General features: G+C 45.6%; 1 protein-coding gene across 8 annotated transcripts in view; it reads right to left on the reverse strand.

The window, feature by feature from the left end:
* Positions 1 to 26,315, reverse strand: part of LOC147122334 (bromodomain-containing protein 3-like) — a 215,899-nt gene that overhangs the window by 17,523 nt on the left and 172,061 nt on the right. For all 8 annotated transcript variants that reach the window (XM_085983350.1, XM_085983352.1, XM_085983351.1 and 5 more), the window contains 6 exons: positions 23,906 to 23,967; positions 23,600 to 23,819; positions 7,744 to 7,838; positions 7,539 to 7,650; positions 4,941 to 5,029; positions 2,730 to 2,956 (listed from right to left, as the gene is read on the reverse strand). In XM_085983350.1, coding sequence (XP_085839476.1) covers positions 2,730 to 2,956; positions 4,941 to 5,029; positions 7,539 to 7,650; positions 7,744 to 7,838; positions 23,600 to 23,819; positions 23,906 to 23,967 — 805 coding nt within the window. The remainder of the gene's footprint in view (positions 1 to 2,729; positions 2,957 to 4,940; positions 5,030 to 7,538; positions 7,651 to 7,743; positions 7,839 to 23,599; positions 23,820 to 23,905; positions 23,968 to 26,315) is intronic.

The following is a 26,315-nucleotide window of genomic DNA, read 5'->3' on the forward strand; positions in this document are numbered from 1 at the left end:
TCAAGGCTTCTTTGGCAGCAACTCTCAAATCGGAGACCTCCAATACTTAGAATGTCAAGGGATGCAGGTGCATGGGAACATCATTACCTTCAGGTTCCCCTCCAAGTCCCACACCATCCGGACTTGGACATATACCACCATTCCTTCAGAGTTGCTGGGTCAAAATCCAGAACTCCCCATCAAACAGCACGGTGAGAGTACCTTCACCACACAGACTGCAGCGGTCCAAGAAGCAGCCACACCACCACCTTCTCAAGGGCAACAAATTCCAGCTTAGCCAGCAATGCTCATATCCAGAGAATAATTTATTTTCATTTTTTATAAAGTGGCCATTGTTGTGAAACCAATTCTAGAGCCAGCGCTTGACAAAGTCTATTGCATCAGCAGTAGCATTGCAGACTATGATGCAACATTTCCTGCTCACGCTACGCCAGTGGGTGCTACAGTGCAGGCACAATCTAGGAGGATAGTTTTGACCATCTTCCTTTTGGTCCTTCAGCCACTTTATACCCAAGCACCGAATGGGCTTTGAGGCAGTTTGACACAATATGGTTGACTGACCGTCGCTGCTGACCTACATTGGCTCATGTTCCCCCAACATCTCACATTTAAAATTCGTATTGTGTTTAAATCCCTTGATGGCCTTGCCCTTCCCCATCTCTAACCCACCAGCACGACAAATTACCCTTCAAATTCTCTGATCCTCTAACTCTGGTCTATTGCAAATCCCCCCTCCCTTCACCTCACCATTGGGGGGCTGTGCCTTCAGACTTCTAAACCCCACGCTCTGGAATTCCTTTCTTAACCTTTCTGGCTCTCCACCTCCCTTTCCTCCTTTAAGACCCTCCTTAAAACCCACCTCTGACCAACCCTCCCAATATATTTTCTAGACTACACTACACCTAATTTGGAACAAATAGTGACAATCTAATTTGGACTGCTCAGTCATCTGAAAACGTTCCCAATGGTGCTGCAGCCTCATAGAAACATAGACGATAGGAGCAGGAGTAGGCCATTCGGCCCCTCGAGCCTACTTCGCCATTTAATGAGATCATGGCTGATCATCCAAATTCAGTACCCTGTCCCTGCTTTCTCGCCATATCCCTTTAGCCTTAAGAAATATATCTAACTCCTTCTTGAATATATTTAATGAATAGGCCTCAACTGCCTTCTGTGGTAGAGAATTCCACAGGTTCACCACTCTCTGGGTGAAGAAATTCCTCCTCATCTCTGTTCTAAATGGCTTACCCCTTATCCTTAGACTGTGACCCCTGGTTCTGGACTCCCCCGCCATCGGGAACATCCTTCCTGCATCCAGTCTGTCTAGTCCTGTTATAATTTTATAAGTTTCAATGAGATCCCCTCTCATCCTTCTAAACTCCAGCGAGTATAAGCCTAATCAACCCAATCTCTCCTCATACGTCATCCCTGCCAGCCCAGGTATCAGTCTGGTGAATCTTCGCTGTACTCCCTCCATGGCAATAATATCCATCCTCAGGTAAGGATCATCAAACATCCAACAGTGGACAGCTAGATCCTAGACTGCCTACATGCATCCCGCAGCTACTGCTCCCATCAAGCCCAGTGCTTAACCATTTGCCCATGGGTCACCTCATCTCCACCTCACACAGGATTGGACTTAATCCTAAAAGTAGTTTGTGCTAAACCATTCCCATCCTCAGCTAATGGCAAGCCAAGGGAAGACAATTGGTGAATTTTGGAATGCAATCAATGAGCATTAATGGAGAATCTGAGCACTCTTCACTTATAGAACAACATAAGACACTTTACTGTAGTATATTTGTATCAACCACGTATTTTGAATCTTTATAATTGAGTGAATTTTGGCAACACCCATCAGTATCATGAATTGAACATTTTCCACTGCTGGAACTTACTATCAGCATTGGGTATTCCAGGGCAATTTATCATGAGATAAATGCAGAGTAACACTCCACTCACAGTACCTAAACCCCTACCTTGAAGCAGCATTCAAACAATAGGTGCAACATCAAGTAGCCACAGTTGCTATCATTGTGGTCCAAACAAGATTGTCACTATGATAACATAGGCTAAGGGGATCAAGGGATATGGGGAGAAAGCAGGGACAGGGTACTGAATTTGGATGATCAGCCATGATCACATTGAATGGCGGAGCAGGCGCGAGGGGCCGAATGGCCTACTCCTGTCTTCTATGTTTCTATGTTTCTAACAATGCTAAATTGCAGGTTTCTTGGTGCGATGGGCTTGTGCCCACTAGGAGTTGGATTATTTGTGGGCACCTGCTGGTTTAGTCAGTAAATACAGTGCGATATGGTACTCAACCACAATCACCAAGAAAAATTCCAGATTTGAACATTAGGAAGTTAGCAGATTTTATCTGGGGTTTGTGGGAGCAAAAAAAAAAGTACTATGCAGGGTTCTTACTCATTGCAAATATGTGGATATTGTGCGAGAACTGGATTGAACTTCACGCTGATATTTCCTGAAAATGAGAAGCATGTCAACACTCAATGTCTAATTTTGTACATAAAGAATGGTCACTTAGCAAGGCATTTTAAGTCTGCTAGTGCTCATGGATCCAGACCTCAGCATGGAATCGTCTCCATGAGAGGAAAACATATTTGGGAAAAAACAGATTGCTCTAACCCATTTCATAAGACTGTTGCTGCTAGCATAGAAAAGCTACTTTTCAGTGTTCAAACCCACTCCTTTGGTACAATTGTTACCTTTGCTGCTCTGAAGCCATATTCTTTTGTTCACTCTCAGCTTGCTCAAGAGGACACCTTTTGATCCCTTCCTGAGCTTTTAAAGCATTTTCCCGTTGTTCTTTTTCAACTGCTGCTTTTCTGAACAACTTGAAGCTTTCACTAGAAGGTTTTATCATCACTGACGCCGTTGTTGTCGCCAGTTTACCCAAACTTGTCCAAGAGTTTGCATTCTTGATCTCAACGTCCTAATTTATAAAAAATTAAGACGCTTGTGAAATTGCAGGTCAATGAAAGAAACTTTATAGCAAATGGCTTTAACAAATTGTGTATGTTACTTTGATATTTTCACAATGCTAACTAATCATACCAATTTGATTCCAATAGTTACCCTTGACATTACCAGTCTTGTAGCAAGAATTAAAAAAATCTGCAGTTAATAACAGAATAGTATCAGATATCTCTCCTAGTGTGCAAGAGTACACAGGCGCAGGGGAAAAGAGAGAGAGAGAGAGAGAGAGAGAGAGAGAGAAGGAAAGGAGAGAGCATACCAGGAGGCACTAAGTGAGAGATAGTGGAGAGAGAAAGCACGTGGGTGATGGGAGAGTGAGAAAGCACGCGGGTAAGTGTGTGATGCCCATGGCAAATTCTTACTTAACTGATATTTTGTCATGTAAGATTACTTCTTGCATTAAATTTAGCCATTGATTATAATGAGGGGTGGGCGATCATAACTGTTCCAAATTTGGAGAATACTTTTGTTTAAATGACGTAATTACATGACAAAAGCTTGGTCCGAGTGTCCAAAATTAGAAGTCTTAACGAGTACAAGCTAGCATTAAGTTGCAAATTTGTCCTTTGTATTTAGGAATTGATTTGGGAGTAAGAAAGGTGGCTTTAAATGTTCATGGTTGTTCATTAATGCAGCAGATCTGAAAGTAGACGTGGCAACCCAATAAGCGAGTCAGGGAAGTCCAGCGTGTTCCAGGTTGCTGCCAATGATTCAGTCAGCTTGGTTCATTTAAAAGATCTACAGAGAGTTCGACCCATTCACACAGGGGTTTGGGATTCTTAACATTTGGCCTCAACTAATCCTGCAAGCTAATGTCTCAACAGGTCGGGTGGTCTTAGCTGGAAAAGCCATCAGAAGCATACCTTTTCCGTGGATTATTGCCATGCAACTGGAGGCAAATAAAAGGTTTTATTTTTAAATTGAGCATTAAAATGCAGCAAAGATGATTGAAAACAGAAAAATGTTTTTTTGTGCAGTGCACGAAGTCCAAGACCCACGGTATACCGCACAACTTTTTTTTTTAAAATCTCGTTGGTGAACAACCTTTTTACAAAGAAGGAAATGCATTAACATTGTTGCTGAGCTGAAGTCATAACCGATTTTAATGTAAAGTATTTTTGCTTAAGAACCCTCTGCATAACTGCTCCTTTGTTCATTTGTTGAGGATTATAAATGTATGCACACCCCCCACCCCCCGAGTTACCAGCTAACTGACCAGTAGAAATAGTTTTCCAGCTACTACCTTCTCAGAATCCCTCATAATTTGAATATTTCTATCAGATCTCCTCAACCTGCTATGTTCTAGCAAACTGTGCTCCAGTTTTTCTAGCCTCTGCATAATTAAAGCTTCTAATTCCTGGTACCATTCCATAGCCTTAACATCCTTCTTAAATTAGGTCACCCAAAGAATAAAGAGCAAACTGTAGGTGTGTGGTTTTCATGCCAACCCACAGTCCTCAACCCAAATGACTTGGCTTCTATAGAGCTGACGGCTGTGGGAAATCAATTTTGGCATAGCTCCCCCATGACTGAACTGAGCTGTATTACAAAAAAGGCCTGAATACTGGAGTCTTTGTCAGATACAATTTTCTTCCATCTTTTTAGTTTTGAAAGATTGGCCACTTCTACAATAAAGGGTTCATGGAATTTAGCCCAACAATCTAACTGACTATGTAAAGTTGAGTACAAGGGCTTGTTTGAAAAAAAACGTTAAGTCACTTGCGACATCTCTCAAAACTGGCGTGACTGACGCATGAAGTCAAAAGACTATTTGCATCCAAGGCATACTCAAAATCTGTCGGGGAAGCACGTTAGTTTACCCTACAGAAAAGATCACAGAACCAGTTTTCAAGCTAAGTTATAATTCCATATTTCAAAAGGTACAATGGACATGAACATTGTTTCAATTCTGTCCAAAATGATAATTCTAGAAATCCCACCTTCTTTGGAACGAGTGAGGTTTTGGGCTCCACGGCTAGTTTACCGTCATCATTTGCTTGAATTTCATCAGGATGGGCAGCTTCCACATCTAAAATATTTAAAAAAGTTTCAACCATGTCTAAAATAACACAAGCAGTAAAAAAGGAGAGTAGTTTCTACAATGTGTCCAGGACTGCTTTCCAGATCACGTGTCTTCAGTCCAACAAGCAAAAAGGTAATGCTGACTCCAGTATTAAGAAATTAAATGGATAATAAGGGAAAGGGAGCATTGAGGAAACAGAGACCATAAAAGGCAGGTTGATTTAAAAATTGAAAAGGAGAAGGAAAAAGATAAAGATACTTGACTGGGGGAAAAAGAGCCAATTGCCTTTCAGTCACCAGAATGGTCATTATTGCCATGTTAACTTTCAGCTAGCAGGCTATTTGACTGTGGGAGTATCACAGTACAGTAAGAGTTACTGGATAGCAATCAGGAGCGAGAACTATGGCTGATTTTACCAGTGTTAATCCAAGGGCATTGAGGCCAACTGTAGCACCCTTACTACATAAATTCAATGAATTATCAGTGCTGTCCATTTTGCAGTTATAGCCCTGAACAATGGAGCTATTATCAAACGTATTTTATACAACACATTAGAAGCCTTTCAATGGGAATATCACAATGAACAACAAATGTCATTACTAAGCATACACTATAAAACATGGGGGAATTGCTCAATGTTTGAGCAATGTGTGTTCCCGTTAACAGCATGTAAAAAAAAGTTTACTTCAACCTAATACCTACTAATATTAAAAATGCTCTAAGCCAGTCTCACATCACCCTAGGCCACATGAGTCTGGAAAAGGGAGAATTCCAATCTGCTGTAAAGACAGAATCACATGGACATGGATCCAAGAGGGAGTCGCGTAGTAGTGATTCACCTATACAATCCCAACATTAAAAAAAAAAGTTTTTGGAAGATGTTTTCACTTACACAGTTAGCATTCAAAGATGATTAACAGATATAATGCCTCATTACATCCTCAGGACATTCCACAATGCCTTGCAACCAATGAATTACTTTTGGTGTGAAGTCACTGTTGCGTGGGCAAATATGGTAGGCAATTTGCACACAGCAAGGTCCAACAGTAAAATGAATGAATGAATGAACAGATAACGTGTTTTTTTTAAGCTGGTGGTGATTGAGTGAAGAATGCTGTCCAAAATAGCGAGAGAACACCCCCCCCACTATTCTTCAAATAGTGCCATCCATTTGGGCAGGCAATCGGATGGGACATTGGTTTAACGTCTCATCCAAAAGAAGCACCTCCAATAATGCAGCATTCACTCAGTACTGCACGGAGGTGTCAAGCTAGATTATGCGCTCAAGCCTGTAACAGGGCTTGAACCTACATCCCTCGACGTGGGTGAGCACGACCAGCTTAGCCAAGCAACACGAGCAGACAAGGTAATGTTCAGGCTGGTAGGTGGATACACCAATAAAGAAACATCTAAGCCAGTTTGTAGATACAAAGCTATAAATTGTGCATGTCCTGAAGAGGTTAAATATAGTGAGTATTAGAGCCAAGATGTGGGAACTACCTCAGGTGTCTACTATACATATTGATAAACCCTGATAATTACTCAGAATGAATTGCAAATAAAATTCAAGACGTCAACATGGGAAGACTGAATGCAAGACAAGCAGTCTGACAACACAGACAGTGGACAGGCTGAGAGAGGTGGGGGGAAGGAGAGGTAGTGTTGGGTGTTGTTAGCGTTCTTGTGGTGGCTGACCCTATGTTTGCAGATAATGTTATCAAGGGATATATGAGGAAGAGGCTAAGGATAGATTTGGGGGACTCCACAGGTAATGGTATGGGGGTTGGAAGAGAAGCCATTACTGGAAATGCTCTGGCTACGATTCGGTAGTTAAGACTGAAACCAAGTGAGGGCAGTCCAACTGAGCTGGACAATAGAGGAAAGGCATTGCATGAGAATGGCATGGTCAATCATGTCAAAGACTAGAGAGGTTGAGGCGGATCAAGAGGAATAATACATCAGTCAGTCACAGAAGATGTAATTTGTGAATTTGATTAAGGCCATTTAGGTGCCGTGGCAGCGGCGGAGACCCGATTGGAGAGATTCAAACATGGAGTTGCAGGAATTTGGGAAATGACAACACATTGAAAGATATTGGCGAGGAAAGGTTGGACATGGGGCAGTAGTTTACAAGCACAGAGGGGTCAAGCGTGGATTGGCAACTGCGTGTTTAGATTTCAATTCATTTCTAAATCCTAATGCCTGGCTTGTATGTTGTGCTATATAAACTTAAGTGTAAAATAATTTCAGATACAAGGTCCTGTTGAAAAAACATAAGTACTGAATCCCATCAAATGTATAGTTTGTCCTGCTAGGTTTGCTATGCATATCTATGGTGGTCTGGAGGATAGGTTGGTCCAGCCACTGGTGTCTCCACACATACCGTGTAATACTATCGTTTCCTGATCAACCTGCCATATTTTTATACCTTTAAATTTTAACACAAACACAGATTAAGTGAGTGAGCGTAAATATACATAAAAAAAATTATGAATACCTAAAGCAGTAAACTTACTTTGTTGTAGCGTGACAGGCATAGGGTCCTTGCATGTTTCAGGCATTGGCTTGGCTTGGTTAATTGGGATGTGTTTAGATTCCTCTTCTACATTATATAATGACTTTGGTTCCTAGAAAATAACACACAGTAAACTACATTTTTAAAGATTCATTCTCGTTTAAATTGCATTTTTTTTTAAAAATCAGAAGAGATTTTACTTTACTTTTTTAACATGGGTGGATTGAAGAGAAAGATCAGCTGATGGAAATGCAAGTTTCAAAGGAGGTGAATGTAATGGTGACAAAACTGCAGGAAGTCCTTAAAAACAAAAACAAAAAAAATCAAATGTTAATTCAGACATGGCCAACACATTTTCTTCTGAAATTTCAATGAAAAGTAGATTAAAATTGGACATAGCAGTTGACGCAAGAAAACTACGAGGCACTTGGTCTGAGTATTAAACAAGGCTTTAATCAACTGATTCACAACATGGAGATCTAGCTGTGTCCTTCACTAGTTCCTGTTAAAGAATGTCCTGAGCAAGCTGGGCCCGTGCCCGAGTATTTATACTCTCCCTGGACAGCGCCACCAGCAGGCCACCCAGTATTACTTCATAAGTCATTTCCACATGAATGACAAGATTCATGTCAGCAGTCTTAACTACAAAATGTTTCAAATGTTCAAAAAAAATGTCAAGTAAGCAGAATGGTTTTCTATATGGTCGCTTTGCCTCCATTCATTTGACTCCATATGTTTTTTTCAAGGTAATACCAGCATAAGCTCCCTTCTTGTAATATAGTTCATTGTGGTTACATGTTGGAAAGCATGCTCAGTTAAAAAAAATGTCCACCTGCAATTGCTGTTAAAGATTGATGTTTCTTTACCAAAGAAAGCATCTGCCTTCATATTCAATATTTGCAACCTTGGGTTCTGTCTCCAGGATAGTCTGTCCATTCATAATTTAAGACAAGTTAATAATTGTAATACAAGCTGACTCAATCACATCTAAATTCTGATATGAATGGCAAAACAATATTCTAATCTAATGCAAGATTTTCTCAAGATTTAGATTTTCTTATAAAAACAGAGAATGCTGTCGGTTTGCAAAAAATCTAAAAACCAAAGTTGGCTGACATCCAGCTTAATTTGGATTGGCTTGGATTTGTATTTATCACAAATGAAATGAAAAGAACTTCTAACGGATACAATTACTACAAAATGTAGTCTCTCTAGACTGAAGAGGTATACAGAACTAAGAATGGATGGTGTGAAACATGGTTCTGACTCTGCAACTGCTGAAGAGGAGCACGAGGCGGAGTTGATAGCAACGGCTGCTGCATCTCAAGCTGCTGCAACTTGCATGGTGTCTGCACAGATGGTCTGTGTTGTGAAGGTGGGGTGCTGCTTTGGCACTAGGTCTTGGTGGCTGTGGTAAGCTAGTGTGAAAGACTAAAGAGACAAAACAAAATGGAATAAAAGCAATGCTTGTTTAAAATGCCATCATATTCCTCATGGTGGGACTTTTATTGAACTGTTTCCTATTATATGGGAGTTACTAATTTGGCATCATATGGGAAAAACACACAGACCCTTCAAAAAAAATAAGCACCCTAAGCAGCCAGGGTGCAGACTGCTCTGCTGATAGAAGGTCAAGGTCATGGCCAGAGTCCTTTGGAAAAGATAGCACCAAGTCCCAAAATAAAAGCAAAAGCAATAAAATGCAAAATAGTATTCCATATACATGTGCCAAACTAAAGCGGACATTCACTGTGTTCCAAAACCAGGGCAGTTATTCCGCACGGCTGACCCTTTCTCCCGCTTTCAGAATTCCCGTTCTACCTGGACCCTTCCCCCTGGCCTCTTACCCGCTCTAGATCTTTTCATCGCTAACTGCCGCCGTGACATCGGCCGTCTCCATTTCTCTGCTCCCCTCACTCACTCCAACCTGCCTCCCTCTGAACTTGCAGCACTCCATTCTCTTAGATCCAACCCTGACATTGTCATTAAACCTGCTGACAAGGGTGATGCTATTGTTGTTTGGCGAACTGACCTCTGCCTAGCGGAAGCTGAACGCCAACTCTACCTCCACCTGGACCATGACCCCACTACCGAACATCAAACCACCGTTTCCAAGACGGTCACTGACCTCATCTCCTCTGGAGATCTTCCCCTCTGTGGCCACCAACCTCACTAGTTCCCCAACCCCGCACAGCCCGCTTCTACCTCCTTCCCAAGATCCACAAACAGGACTGCCCTGGTAGACCCATCGTTTCAGCCTGTTCTTGCCCCACGGAACTTATCTCTTCCTATCTCAACTATCTTTTCTCCCCTTGTCCAGTCTCTTCCCACCTACATCTGCGACTCTTCGGATGCCCTCCGCCACTTTAACAGTTTCCAGTTTCCTGTCCCCAACCGCTTCCTTTTCACCATGGACGTACAATCCCTCTACACCTCCATCCCCCACCAAGATGGCCTGAGGGTGCTCCGCTTCTTCCTTGGAGAGGCCCGACCAGTCCCCATCCACCACTACCCTCCTCCGCCTGGCTGAACTTGTTCTCACATTGAACAACTTCTCCTTTGACTCCACTCATTTCCTCCAAATCAAAGCTGTTGCTATGGGTACCCGCATGGGTCCTAGCTATGCCTGCCTTTTCCTGGGATATGTGGAACAATCTTTGTTCCAGTCCTACTCGGGTCCCCTCCCCCACCTCTTTTTCTGATACATTGATGACTGTATCGGTGCCGTTTCCTGCTCTCGCCTTGAACTAGACAATTTCAATTTCATTCACTTTGCCTCCAATTTCCACCCTTCCCTCACCTTCACATGGTCCATCTCTGACTCTTCCCTTCCTCGACTTCTCCGTCTCCATCTCTGGGGATAGGTTATTGACCAACATTCACTACAAGCCCACTGACTCCCACAAGTACACTTCCTCCCACCCGGCCTCCTGTAAGGACTCTATTCCTTTCTCCCAGTTTCTCCGTCTGTGCCGCATCTGCTCAGACGATGCCACCTTCCACACCAGTGCTTCAGACATGTTTTCCTTTTTCCTCAACCAAGGATTTCCCTCTACCGTGGTTGACACGGTCCTCGACCGTGTCCGTTCTATCTCCCACACTTCTGCCCTCACCCCTGCCCCTCCCTCCCGGAACCACGATAGGGTTCCCCTTGTCCTCACCTTTCACCCCACCAGCCTCCACATTCAACGGATCATCCTCCGCCATCTCCAAAGTGATCCCACCACCAAATGCATCTTCCCCTCCCTCCCCTTTCAGCATTCTGTAGGGACCGCTCCCTCCGAGACACCCTAGTCCACTCCTCTATCACCCCCAGCATCCCTTCCCCTTCGCCTGGCACCTTCCCGTGCAAGCGCAGGAGATGTAACACCTGCCCTTACACCTCCCCCCTTCCCACTGTCCAGGGCCCCAAACACCCCTTCCAGGTGAAAAAGCGATTTACTTGTACTTCTTGCAAACTAGTATACTGCAGTCGCTGCTCACGTGTGGTCTTCTCTACATTGGGGAGACCAAACGCAGATTGGGTGACCGCTTTGCGGAACACCTCCGTTCAGTCCGTAAGGGGGATCCCGAGCTTCTAGTTGCTTGTCACTTTAATTCACCACCCCATTCCCACTTGGACCTCACTGTACTCGGGTTCTTGCATTGTTCCACGGAAGCTCTCCATAAACTCGAGGAACAGCACCTCATCTTCCAATTAGGCACTTTACAGCCTTCTGGACTCAATATCGAGTTCAACAATTTCAGATCATAACCTCGGCCCCTATTACATTTTTACTTATATTTTTTATCCACACCTTTGTTTTGGCCTTTTCCCCCCCCCCCCCCAATCTTTTTTTCTCTCCCACATGGCAGCTGTCTCCCATTCTGCCAGCGCATTTCACACCTAATCTAGAGTCGTCTTTTGTCTCCACTAGTCCGATCACCATCTCGTCTCGTTTTGAATACCTCTTAATGTCGCTTCTCTTTTGTCTCCTCTTTTGTTCTCTCCCACCCTGGCCTCTTAATCTATTTCATTTCCTGTGCTTCTTTAGTCTTGACAAAGGGTTTTCACCCGAAACGTTGACTCTATTTTCTCTCCACGGATGTTGCCTGGCCTGCTGAGTTTTTCCAGCATTTTCTGTTGTTATTTGCAGTTATTCCATTGTCATCCCTAGCGGTAGACAAGAAAGAAGCGACACAGATCCTCAACAAACTCAATTCCAGATCTAGAATCGTCTGAAGACAGCAGAGTTGCTAACACATGACATCCCAGTGGAGTGGAGGTGATTAATGGGCAAAATCCCTCTGGCAATTTGGAGGACAGTGTTGTGTATGTACCTTTAAGAGAATAACTGGTCTCAGACTGCAGTACCGGCAGTGACCACCCCTGTATAAAAGGCGTTAGTGAGCCTCTGTTGTTTTCAGTTTCACTATTGACTTCCATCAGTAAAGACTTGTTTTGTTCAACTCCTGCTGTCCGTGTCTCAATCATTCACGGACGTAATACTGGCGACGAGGATGGGACAAGTCCTGCAAGGGATTCTGGGGACTCCGTGTTACTTGGACGACATCCTTGTGACAGGTGAAGATGACAGTGAACACCTTAACAACCTAGAACAGGTGCTCACTAGACTACGGGAACATGGGCTGCGAGCCAACCGCCCCAAGTGCGAGTTTTTTAAGAAACAGATATCGTATTGTGGCCACGTGATTGATGAAGAGGGGTTACATAAGTCCCCTGACAAAATTGAAGCGGTTGTTAAGGCCCCAGCGCCTGAAAATGTGTCGCAACTGAGGTCATTCCTCGGATTGGTGAATTACTACCATAAGTTTTTGCCGAATTTGTCGACAATTCTGCACCCACTGAACACCCTGCTACGAACGGGAGTAGCATGGGAATGGAGCGATGATTGTAAGCGGGCTTTTCAGAAGAGTAAGGACTTAATCACTTCAAGGGAAGTATTGGCTCACTACAACCCAGCACTGCCAATCAGACTGGCATGTGATGCGTCTCCCTACGGCATTGGGGCGGTACTGTCACATAAATTCCTTGATGGTTTAGAGAGGCCGATAGCTTTTGCGTCACGCTCGTTAACTTCTGCCGAGCGTAACTACGCCCAGATTGAGAGAGAGGCCCTCAGCCTCGTGTGGGGGGTGAAGAAGTTCAATCACTACCTGCACGGTCAAAAATTTACTCTACTAACCGATCATCAACCTCTTGTCTCCATTTTCAACCCTCAGAAGGGCGTACCGATAATGACAGCACAACGGCTGCAGAGGTGGTCCCTTTTCCGAGGGGCACACCAATATGACATTGAGTACAAAGGAACTAAACAGCATGGGAATGCTGATGGATTGTCACGCCTACCGTTGCCGACGGTGGAAGAAGACGACCTTGCAGTGGATCCAATGGAGTTATTCCACTTGACCATAGTCGAATGTCTCCCTGTGACGAATGCAAACATAGAAAAGGAAACACGGAATGACCCGACACTATCACGGGTCTATGATTTAACGGTGAAGGGATGGCCAGCACATGGCGAACCACTGCTGCCAGCATTCTCGCCGAGAAGAGAACAGCTGTCAGTGTGCAGAGGAACCTTGATGTGTGGATCCAGTGTAGTAATTCCACCTAAGTTGACGGATAGAGTGCTCAATGAGCTTCATGGGGGTCATCTGGGTGGGGTAAAAATGAAGAACTTAGCCAGAGCGTTTGTGTGGTGGCCGGGAATCGATAGAGAAATCGAAGAGATGACCAAGAGCTGTGCAGGATGCCAGAAGGTCCAAAATGCCCCACCACAAGCTCCTCTGCATCCATGGGAGTGGCCCTCATCTCCATGGCAAAGGGTGCACATTGATTTTGCTGGTCCCTTCATGGACTCGATGTTTTTAATTGCGGTGGATGCACATTCAAAGTGGCCAGAGGTAATAAAAATGTCCTCAACCACCACGGAAAAAACTATCACAGTTTTATGAACCATATTCGCCAGGAATGGGCTGCCTGAACAGATTTGCTCTGACAATGGACCACAGTTTGTGTCTGAAGAGTTCCGGAGGTTCTTAAAGAACAATGGTGTTAAGCATTACACATCTGCCCCATATCATCCAGCCACTAATGGATTGGCCGAGAGGTTTGTCCAAACATTCAAGAAGGCTATCAAGGCAATGTGTAATGAAGATATACCCCTACAACACAAGGTGGACAACTTCTTGTTTGCCTACCGGAATGCGACACATGCGGTTACCAACCAAACTCCAGCCATGATGTTCTTCAATCGAAGACTACGATGCCGCTTGGATTTGGTTAAGCCAAACGTCCGAAGAGATGTGGAGAACAGGCAGTTTCAGAATATGAATGAAAGGCCGATCAGGAGTTTTAAGATAGGTCAACCAGTTTTGGCCCGGGACTACCGCACTGAGAAATGGCAGCCAGGAACGATTTGTACACGGCAAGGACCTCTCATGTATACCGTGGACGTTGGAGAGAGCATTGTAAGACGCCATGCTGACCAGATTCTAGAGTCACTGGAAAATGTCAACTCCACACCACGATCTGATACACCTGGTAATGAAATCGACGTACCAATTGCAGCTACCGCAGAACCGGTAATATTGGAAGATGAACCAAACAACGACATTGATCCCGACTCAACATTGCCAGAAGAACCGGATACCCCAAAGAGGCGTTATCCAGACAGAATCAGGAAGCCTCTGTGATGAAATATATGTCTTCATCAGCCCCTGTGTTTTACCTGCATTGTATTGTGTGTACCGCCCCCTTTCCCCCTATTGTGTATTGGCTCCGCCCCTGTCTTTTGTCATATAAAGGTCTCAAGAGCTGTACGAGTCATTCTGCCAGACGAATCCGCTGTGGAATGACGTGCAATGTTCTTAGCGATTAAAAGCCTTCAGTTGAATCCTTTAACTTCTTGTCCTTGAGTTATTGATGGTACATCAATTTTAATCGCTAAAACACCAAGATGGATCGACTCCTGAAACCAGAGCGCTTGGATCTGGACCCCCATGCCACAGACGCAGCCACAGAGTTCGGACACTGGTTCCAATTTTTCATCGAAACCTCAGCCACCGCCATAGCAGCCGCGACCGCCACCGGAGACGTGAAACTGGGAATCCTGCGAAACCGGGTGAGTCATCGGGTCTCCCCTCTCATCCGAGATGCCACCAGCTAGGAGGATGCCTGCACCATTCTGAAGGCCCACTACGTGCGGCCAATAAACGAGGTGTACGCCAGGCATCTTCTGACTACTCGCATGCAGCGGCATGGTGAGTCACTAGAGGACTTCATGCTAAGCCTAAAAGTACTGGGCAGAGACTGTAACTGTAAGGCCGTGTCTGCCACTGTGTACACGGAGGAGCTGATCCGAGACTCCTTTATTGCGGGCCTCAGTTCAAATTACATTCGGCAGAAACTGTTTGAAAAGGAGGGACTGGACTTAAAACAGGTTATGGGCATAGCGCGATCGCTGGATATGGCCCAGAGGAACTCTGAATCCTGTTCCTCAGGCCACGCAGCCCACTCCACCTCGTGCGCGCCGTGGGGGCCGCCATCTTGGAAGCCATCTTCACCTCCCAGGTCTCAGGCCAGCCCAGCACCGTCAGAGCCCCAGCCTCCACCCAGGAGCCCCACTACTGCCGCGATGCATCGGGGCCCGAAATGCTACTTCTGCGGCCAGGACAAACACTCCAGGCATTTGTGCCCAGCGAAGGGCACCACCTGTTTTAAATGCGGGAAGAAAGGACATTTCAGTAAAGTCTGCAGAGGGAACCCCGCCTCCAACTCCCCCACCGCCGCGTGCGCGCCGTGGGGGCGGCCATCTTGGACGCCATCTTGTCCACCCTCATGGAGTCCACCATCTTGTCCCGACTACACGGACCCCCAGGTGGCCTCAATCACAGTGGATCAATCCAGGCCGCATCCGTTGTCTAGATCGATGATGGACATAGAGGTAAACGGGAACAAGGTTAAATGCTTGATTGACTGCGGGAGCACCGAAAGCTTTATTCATCCTAGCCTGGTAAAACGACTTTCACTAACAATAGTCCCTACACAGGGCAAAATCGCCATGGCTGATAAGACTCATACCTCAAAAATTACAGGTTTCTGCGCGGTTATGTTGTCAGTAAAAGGCACTGATTACAGAGATTTTAAACTGTTGATAATGCCAGATCTCTGTGTGAGCGTGATCTTGGGTCTGGACTTCCAGCGCCACCACCAAAGCATCACGCTTACCTACGGTGGGTCCCAGCCGCCCCTCACAGTGTGCGGTCTGGCTACCCTGAAGGTCAAGCCGCCCTCTCTGTTCGCCAACCTCGCACCCAACTGTCGACCCATAGCGACCAAGAGTAGGCGGTACAGCTGGGAGGACAGACGGTTCATTGCGTCTGAAGTAGAAAGACTCAAGCGGGAGGGTATCATCGAATGCAGTACCAGCCCGTGGCGCGCCCAGGTAGTAGTAGTTAAGGGTAGCGAAAAGAAGCGGATGGTAGCCAGACGGTTAATCTATACACCCAGCTAGACGCCTACCCTCTGCCCCGCATAGCGGATATGGTTAACCAAATTGCGCAATACCGGGTGTTTTCCACCATCGACCTAAAATCGGCATACCACCAGCTCCCCATTAGGCTGGAGGACCGTCCATACACCGCCTTCGAGGCGAACGGACACCTCTACCACTTCCTCAGAGTCCCCTTTGGGGTAACGAATGGGGTCTCGGTCTTCCAGCGGGAGATGGACCGCATGGTCGATGAGAACCAGTTAACAGCCACCTATCCATACCTAGACAACGTCACCATCTGCGGCCACGACCAGCAAGACCACGACTCGAACCTCGCGAGATTTCTGAAAACCGCCCTCAGACTCAATCTCACCTACAACGAGGATAAGTGTCTCTTTAGCACCACGCGCCCCTGTATCCTGGGCTGCGTGGTGGAAAACGGGGAAATCGGTCTGGACCCCGACCAATTGCGCCCCCTACGGGAGCTACCCCTACCAAACACTCCCAAGGCCCTGAAAAGGTGCCTGGGGTTTTTCTCCTATTACGCCCAATGGGTCCCCAATTATTCCGACAAGGCCCGTCCCCTCCTGAAATCAACGTCCTTCCCGCTCACGGCCGAGGCCCACGCCACCTTCAACAGCATTAAACACGACATTGAGAAGGCCGCGCTGCGGGCAGTGGACGAAAACATCCCTTTCCAGGTCGAAAGCGATGCGTCCGACTTCGCTTTAGCAGCCACCCTCAACCAGGATGGGCGGCCTGTAGCCTTTTTCTCAAGAACCCTCCAAGGGCCTGAGATCAGGCACTCCTCGGTAGAGAAGGAGGCACAGGCCATAGTGGAGGCAGTGCGGCACTGGAGGCACTTCCTAGCCGGCAAACGCTTCACCCTGCTTACCGACCAGCGGTCGGTAGCCTTCATGTTTAACAATAAACAGAGGGGGAAGATCAAGAACGACAAAATTCTCAGGTGGCGGATTGAACTCTCCACGTTGGAGTACGACATAATATATAGGCCGGGGGCCCTCAACGAATCCCCCGACGCCCTATCACAAGGGATGTGTACCAGCATCCAGGGGGACAGGCTACAGGGCCTCCACAATGGCCTCTGCCACCCGGGGGTCACCCGGCTATTTCACTTTATAAAATCCCGTAACCTGCCCTATTCCATCGAGGAGGTCCGGTCTATGACCAGGGACTGCCGCACCTGTGCGGAATGTAAGCCCCGTTTTTACAGGCCCGACCGAGCCCACCTGATCAAAGCTACACGGCCATTCGAGCGCCTGAGCTTAGATTTCAAGGGACCACTCCCCTCCACCGACCGCAATGTGTACTTTCTCAACATTGTGGACGAGTACTCCCGCTTCCCATTCGCCTACCCCTGCCCAGACATGACCAGTGCCACGGTCATCAAGTGCCTCGGCAGCCTGTTTTGCACGTTCGGCATGCCGAACTACATCCACACTGACAGGGGGGGCGTCGTTCATGAGCGACGAACTGCGCCAATACCTGCTGTCGAAGGGGATAGCCACGAGTCGGACCACTAGTTATAACCCCCGGGGTAATGGGCAAGTGGAGAGGGAGAACGCGACGGTGTGGAAGGCGGTCACCTTAGCACTAAGGTCTAAAGGCCTCCCTACCTCCCGCTGGCAAGAGGTCCTCCCAGACGTACTCCACTCGATAAGGTCGCTACTGTGTACTGCTACTAACGCCACTCCTCACGAGAAGATGTTTGTTTTTCCCCGCAAATCAACCTCGGGAGTGTCCCTACCTTCGTGGCTCTCCACCCCAGGGACAGTCCTATTACGGAAGCATGTGAGGGGCCACAAAATGGATCCCCTCGTGGAGGCAGTACACCTACTCCACGCAAACCCACAGTACGCGTACGTCAAGCACGCCGACGGGCGTGAGGACACCGTGTCCATAAAGGACCTCGCCTCAGCAGGAAGTGACGACGACCCATCCTCACCACCCCCAGAAGAACCTCCACCATCCCCAGGGGCATCCTCACCACCCCCAGAAGTACCTGCAACACCCCCAGCACATGGGTATGCCCAGGAGGGCACCACGGACTCCCAGTCGGAACCCGAGGTACTGTTGCGATGTTCAGGAAGGACTATCACACCCCCGGACAGACTAAATCTGTAGAAGGGGTGAATGTGATTAAATATATGTCTTCATCAGCCCGTGTTTTACCTGCATTGTATTGTGTGTACCGCCCCCTTTTCCCCTATTGTGTATTGGCTCCGCCCCTGTCTTTTGTCATATAAAGGTCTCAAGAGCTGTAGGAGTCATTCTGCCAGACGAATCCGATGTGGAATGACGTGCAATGTTCTTAGCGATTAAAAGCCTTCAGTTGAATCCTTTAACTTCTTGTCCTTGAGTTATTGATGGCACATCAGCCTCCTCAAAGACTGAACTTATAATTGCTTAAACTTAACCAATGTATCTAGCAACCGTAATTGTGATTGTAATTAGTTATCATTTAGTTGTTAAATGAATGTTATGTACTGTTCATCTAAAAGGGGAGGAATTGTTGTGTATGTACCTTTAAGAGAATAACTGGTCTCAGACTGCAGTACCGGCAGTGACCACCCCTGTATAAAAGGCGTTAGTGAGCCTCTGTTGTTTTCAGTTTCACTATTGACTTCCATCAGTAAAGACTTGTTTTGTTCAACTCCTGCTGTCCGTGTCTCAATCATTCACGGACGTAATAGACAGCACTGGAGAAAAAAGAACTATGAAAGCGGTCAGATTGACATAAAAACCCAATTGGTTCCCTATTGTCCTTCAGGGAAGGAAATCTGCCTGCCCGACCCAAACTGGCCTCCATAGGATTCTTGTTCACGTGATGTGGTTGACTCCTAATGGCCCTGACGTGATCTAAAAGCCACTCAGTTCTAGGAAACTGGGGACAGGTAATAAATGTGGATGTTTCCAGCATTACCCAAATCCCAAGAACAAATACATAAAATTTACAGGCCTTCAAATTACAAGCATTTCTTAGAAGCTATTAATGTTGCCACAACGGATTATCAAGTGATCCTCATTTGTAGTATGGACCTCAATTCTGGTCACCATTCCACAAAAAGCATACTGGAGAGGGTGCACAGAAGAGCAATAAAGTTGATCCTAAGTGGTAGGGGGAGGAGCTCTAAGAATTTTTTTATTTGTTCCTGGGATGTGGGCGTCGCCGGCAAGGCCAGCATTCATTGCCCATCCCTAATTGCCCTCGAGAAGGTGGTGGTGAGCCGCCTTCTTAAACCACTGCAGTCCTTGTGGTGAAGGTACTCCCAGTGCTGTTAGGGAGGGAGTTCCAGGATTTTGACCCAACGACGATGAAGGAACGGCCGATATACTTCCAAGTCAGGATGATGTGTAACTTGGAGGAGAACTTGGAGGTGGTGGTGTTCCCATGCACCTGCTGCCCTTGTCCTTCTAGTTAGTAGAGGTCGCAGGTTTGGGAGGTGCTGTAGAAGAAGCCTTGGCGAGTTGCTGCAGTGCATCTTTCAGATGGTACACACTGCAGGCACGGTATGCCGGTGGTGGAGGGAGTGAATGTTTAAGGTGGTGGATGGGGTGCCAATCAAGCGGGCTGCTGTGTCCTGGATAGTGTCGAGCTTTTTGATTGTTGTTGGAGCTGCACTCATCCAGGCAAGTGGGGAGTATTTCATCACACTCCTTGTAGATGGTGGAAAGGCTTTGGGGAGTCAGAAGGCGAGACACTCACCACGGAATATCCAGCCTCTGACCAGCTCTTGTTGCCACAGTATGTGTGTGGCTGGTCTATGAAGCTCTACAGTCTAGAAATGAGGAAGTTAACGGGGATCTCAGCGAGACAATCAAAATGTTAAAATGGTATAGCGAACGCTGAATTAATTGGCCCAGAATTTGCTGTAAAAAGTGAGTTCACGGCACATGCAGTTATGTAAAAAAACGCAGCAATTTGTGGCAAGAAAGAGATGCGCTACGAGTTGCAAATCGCCACAAATTGCGCCACTCCGATGTTAGTCTCGCAAAAACCACAGCACGCCGTTAACCTCCCCACGAGTACCAAGAAATTGCTGCATTTGCACTGCAATAAAACAAATCAAACTCGCCGCAGGAAGTTAGGGCCGTTACTTCACGGCACTAGGACCCTGTTAAAGGGGTAATTTATGTTTCTAATGGCCTTCCATTTTGAAACCAGTTAGCAATTAATGATAATTGTCCCGCACATGCCATATAAAGCACGCAACCAGGATGCAAGTTAAACCAGGGAAATTATAAAAGGAAGCAAATACTTCAATGAAAAACAATTAATCAGGGAATACGACTAAATGATAGAACTGAAAGGAAATAGAGAGCACAGGTAGGTTAAGGAGATAGACCATTGGTCCCGTTGTTCATCAAGGTCCTAGGTGCCCATTGACCTCGCCACGCAGTTATCAATATGCACGTCCCGTAATTTGCGGCGCAAAATTAATTGGAGCTGCAGGGGGGGGGGATGAAAAATTCCAACTCTTGGCACTCACCGCGAAATGCCCCGCTCCAGCAAATTCTGGGCCATTATTTCAAACAGCAAATCGGCTGCCTCATTTCCTACATTGCAACAGTGACTACACTTAAAAGTACTAAATTGGCTGTAAATTGCTTTGGAACGTTTTGAGGTTGTGAAAGGTGCTATATAAATGCAAGTGCTTTCTTTCAGCTAACTGTGGGGGGGAAAGAGAGGTGGAGTCACCCTTACAAAAATGACCAGTTTTCCTCCAGCCAAATTGTGAATGAGGGGAAACGGAAAAGGGTTCCTGAAAATAGGGTTTTTCTGTATCCCCCCCACCCCCAAATCAGATATTGAACAGACCTTGGCTTTGATATTTTGGGCTGAATTTCAGAAGTTGAGAAATGAGATGAAATAAGGATGGAATTTTACAACAATCTGCAAAAATGTTCCTCTTATGGAACAAAGGTTAAAGTATCCTCCAAATCATTGCACTGAGGTGGCTTTCTGTAAAATTTCTATGGGCACTGACAATAGCGACTAATTGTAAGCCACACTAGTTGGAAGAAACCAGGGCCCCCCCTTAGTGGTAACTTTGTGAACAGGCCAAGTAGAATCTGTAAGGATACTTTCCTCATGGCTTGTAATGTAACCCAAGACAGCAGAGATTACAGGACACCGGGAAAACTGGAACGAGCAGCAGATGGAAGAGTGGAAGTGTGCATGGGTGGCAATATTCCCATTAATGGTCTGTCAAACTATGACTCAACTAGAGTGAATCTGTGCTAAATGCAAATGAATTGGGCAACATAGTCCCCTTTGATGTTAAAGAAGTTGGAGATATTTAAGCTTGATCAGTAGTCATTCATTGTTTAAAAAGAAAGATAATCGTCAGTTGAGTGCCTTGAATATGGCTTGTGAAATTTGGAATAATCTACACTTTTGTTGTAATAAAGTTGTATTCATCATTTATATTTTGCAACCTTAACGTGCAATGATGTTTTTGCATATGCAGCAAAGCACATGTACAAGTACATCCTATTACAACTTAAAAATCAGAATAGTACAGCACAGAAGGAGGCCATTCGGCCCATCGAGTCTCTTTCGAAGAGCAATCCAGTTAGTTTCACTCCCCCGCTCTTTCTCCATATGCCTGCATTTTTTTCTCCTTCAAGTATTTATCCAATTCTCTTTTGAATCTGTATCCACCACCCGATCAGGCAGTGCATTCCAAATCCTAACCACTTGTGTAAAAAAGTTTTTCCTCATGTCACGTCTGGTTCTTTTGCCAATCACCTTAAATCTGTGCCCTCAATTGGTTATTGACGCTTCAACCATTGGAAGCAATTTCTCTTTATTTACTCTATCTAAATCCTTCATGATTTTAAACACCTCTATCAAATCTCCTCTTAGGCTTCTCTACTCCAAGGAAAACAACCCCAGCTTCTCTCATATATCCATGTAACTGTAATCCCTCATCCCTGGAAACATTCTAGTAAATCTCTTCTGTACCCTCTCCAAAGCCTTCACATCCTTCCTAAAGTGTGGTGCTCAGAATTGGACACAATACTCCAGCTGGGGCTGAACTAGTAGGTTAGCATAACTTCCTGGCTTTTGTACTCTATGCGTCTATTTATAAAGCCCAAGATCCCATACGTTTTATTAACTGCTTTGTTAACCTGTCCTGCCACCTTCCAAGATTTGTGCACAAGCACCCCCAGGTCTCTCTGTTCTTGCACCCCCTTTAATATTGTACCATTTAGCTTGTATTGTCTCTCCTCATTCTTCCTACCAAAATGTATCACCTCACACTTCTCTGCATCGAATTTCATCTGCCATGTGTCCACCCATTCCACCAGCCTGTCTATGTCTTCTTGAAGTCTATTGCTATCTTCCTCACCTGTTCACTACATTTTAAAGTTTTGTGTCATCTGCATATTTCAAATTTGTGCCCTGTACACCAAAGTCCAACTCGTTAATGTATTAGCAGTGGTCCTAGTACCAAACCTTGGGGAACACCACTGTATACCTCCTTCCAGTCTGAAAAACAGCCATTCATCACAACGCTCTGTTTTCTAGCCCTCAGCTAATTTTGTATCCATGCTACTACTTCCCGAGAGCTTCAATTTTGTGAACAAGCCTAATATGTGGTACTTTATCAAACGCCTTTTGAAAGTCCATATACACATCAACTGCACTACCCTCATCCACCCTCTGTTACCTCATCAAATAACTAGCCAAACACTATCTGCCCCGAACAAATCCATGCTGGCTTTCCTTTATTCGTCCATGCTTGTCCAAGTGGCTGTTAATTTTGTCCCAGATTATTGTTTCTAAAAGCTTTCCCACCACCGCTGTTAAATTGGCTGGCCTGTAATTGCCAGGTTTATCCTTCCCCCCCCCATTTTTTTGAACAAGGGTGTAAACATTTGCAATCCTCCAGTCCTTTGGCACCACTTTATCTAAGGAGGATTGGAAGATTGTGGCCAGCACCTCCACAATTTCTACCCTTACTTCCCTCAGCAACCGAGGAAGCATCCCATCCGGACCAGGTGACTTATCCACTTTAATTACCGCCAGCCTTTCTAGTACCTTCTCTATCTATTTTTACCTCATCCAGTATCCCAGCAACCTCTCGTTTACCATAGCTTTGGCAAAGTCCTCTTCCTTGGTAAACACCAATGCAAAGTACTCACTTAGTCTCTCAGCCATACCTTCTGCCTCCACCAATAGCTCTCAAATGGTTCCTAATTGGCCCCGCCGCTTACTCTGACAACGCTTTTACTGTTAATATGCCTAAAGACGACCTTTGGATTCCCTTTTATGTTAGCTGCCAATCTATTCTCGTACTGTCTCTTTTGCCCCTCTTATTTTCTTTTTCACTTCTCCTCTGCACCTTTTATATTCAGCCCGATTCTCCCTTGTATTATCAAGCTGACATCTTTCAAGCATGCCCCATTTTTCTGCTTCGTCCTACTTTCCAACTCCTTTGTCATCCAAGGCGCTCTGGCTTTGGTTGCCCTCCCCCCACCCCCAACATACCAAAAAACCAGTTCAAACTGACTGTAACCAAGTGAAATCGTTACCTGGAGGTGAAATAATAATCCGTGCTGATCCTTCTAATGGCACAAACTGTCGTGGCGGAGGACGCTGGATCTGTGTCTGGTGGTTACCAAACAAAATAGGTTGACTATGCGTCTGTAGTGACTGTGGTACTTTACTGGCACGTATTGATTGCACTTGAGGAACAGAATTCCATGCTGGTTTATGCAAAGAATATTTCATCTTGTAATTTAGGTGGTTGTGCTTTGGGGAGGGAAGAAATGAGTTTAGAAACCTAAAAATAAAATGACAAACTTTTAACATCATTGGTGTAGAATTCTAACAGTTACCTTTTGTTCTTCATTAGCGAGAACATTGTTACTTTTGCTCCATTTCTGCTCTGGTGTTATTTCTGCAGAAATAAATTTAAAGATAACACTGAACATTAAAATCATGAAATGAAAACATAAAGATACACATGTACAAGTTAAAATTATAGATGGCAATTTCTACATTTTACAGAAAAGTGGGAAGAGAGCAAATTTTAAGTCCAAATAGTCCTTCAGAATAAATAACTGGTTATGCGGTTACCGGAATTGTTTAGAAATGTATTTGGCCAAAACAATCGCCAAGGAATACAGCCTCTCTTTCGCCATAATAGACTAGGAAGGTACTTGGTGTGATCCTTAGCGAGCACGGTGATGAATTAGTTTCTCAGTTGGGGCTGTAACAAGTGTACTGCAAACAGCGAGTTCTGATCGTCATACAGAAGTGTGCGAGAGAGAGTGCCGGCAAGTTATGTAACTGTGGAGAACATGGCAACTTAACCGGTCGAGGCTTACATGTCATAATGGCCAATTGGACAAAGCACTGGCGGAATGCTCAGTGCCCGTCGAATTGTAGCCCAGAGTGGGAGTCAATGCCTTCAGGAGAGGAGAAACAGAGGGGAGGAAATAAGCGAGAAAAAAATAAAATGCATTTGCTTACCAGTTTTCATTTTCTGGAGATGGGCCAGGGGAGAAAGCAAAGAGATTTTCTTTCTTTTCTATCTCCCCCTTACAGCTGCCAAAAAGTACATTTGTAAATAAAATAGCATGGTGCACCAGCTTTAACCTGTTGTGCCATTGAATGATACAACAGAATGCACCCACTATTCCTACATGATGGATTAATTCGCTCAGTTGGATGCTCATTAGAAAAAACTGAGCTGGAGTTGGAGTTATTTTACATTTGTTTTGCACACTTCCTATACATGTCTGCTCCTGGATTTCTTAAGAGAATACAATAAAAATACATGGATAAAGTACAGAAAGTGGTGTGAAAACACTAGTCATAAAATTTAATATTTAAGGAATAATACCTCACTAGGCTAATAAAATGAAAACAATGGAAACCATCTAAAAATTACTTCAGCTATTTTCAATACCTTCATTACAGAGATTGAAACACTGTCCTGGGTAGACTAATGAACCTAACTGGAGTTCACACATCACACTTAGCCAGTTTTAACTCCTACCACAAACTACCATGGATGGCAGCCCTGCTTAAAAAAACTACATTCAATACACCTAATAAAATTACTACCGACTTGGTTCTCCCTCCTCGGGTACTGCTCCCCTCCCTCAAATCTGCCATCATCACCCCTCTCCTCAAAAAAACAACCCTTGACCCCTCCGTCCTTGCAAGCTACCGCCCCATCTCCAACCTCCCTTTCCTCTCCAAAGTCATTGAACGTGTTGTCGCCTCCCAAATCCGTGCCCATCTTTCCCGCAACTCCATGTCTGAATCCCTCCAATCAGGTTTCAGCCCCTGCCACAGTAACAAACGGTGCTCAGTCACAAATGACATCCTTTGTGACTGTGACAAAGGTAAACTATCCCTCTCATCCTTTTTCACTTGTCTGCAGCCTTTGACACGGTTGACCACTCCATCCTTCTCCAAAGCCTCTCCACCGTCATCCAGCTGGGTGGGACTGCACTCGCCTGGTTCCATTCTTATCTATCTAATCGTAGCCAGAGAATCACTTGCAACGGCTTCTCTTCCTGCTCCCGCATCATTACCTCTGGTGTCCCCAAGGATCCATCCTTAGCCCCCTCCTTTTTCTCATCTACGTGCTGCCCCTTGGCGACATCATCTGAAAACACAGCGTCAGTTTTCACATGTACGCTGACAACAACCAACTCCACCTCACTACCTCTTCTCGACCCCTCCACGGTCTCTAAATTGTCAGACTGCTTGTCCGACATCCAGTTCTGAATGAGCAAACATTTCCTCCAATTAAATATTGGGAAGACCGAAGCCATTGTTTTCAGTCCCCGCCACAAACTCCGTTCCCTAGCCACTGACTCCATCACTCTCCCTAACATTTGTCGGAGGCTGAACCAGACTGTTCGCAACCTTGGTGTCATATTTGACCCCAAAATGAGCTTCCGACCTCATTCCGCACAGGAGCGGCATAAAGGGAGTACCGGAAGGTATGGGAACCCAGGATACAGTGATGGAGGAGCCTCAGCCCTTGTACAGGAAACTCTCGATTTACCAGCACCTAAATAACCGGAAATCTCGGTTAACCGGCAAAATTCAGGAGTAGGTTCAGGTAAGTTTTACTTCATATTAGTGGCCGTTCCTCGATCTGTGGCTGTGCAATCGGGGTTCCTGCACATGTTGGTAAGCAACAGGGACGCTTGGTCTGGGGCTGGGGTTCCTGCACATGTTGCTAAGCAACAGGGAAGCCTGGATTTGTTGCTGTGTACGGAGCTC

The sequence above is a fragment of the Somniosus microcephalus genome, chromosome 3 (genome assembly GCF_052327205.1).
Source record: "Somniosus microcephalus isolate GS21.2 chromosome 3, FLI_Smic_1.0, whole genome shotgun sequence".
NCBI lineage: Eukaryota > Metazoa > Chordata > Chondrichthyes > Squaliformes > Somniosidae > Somniosus > Somniosus microcephalus.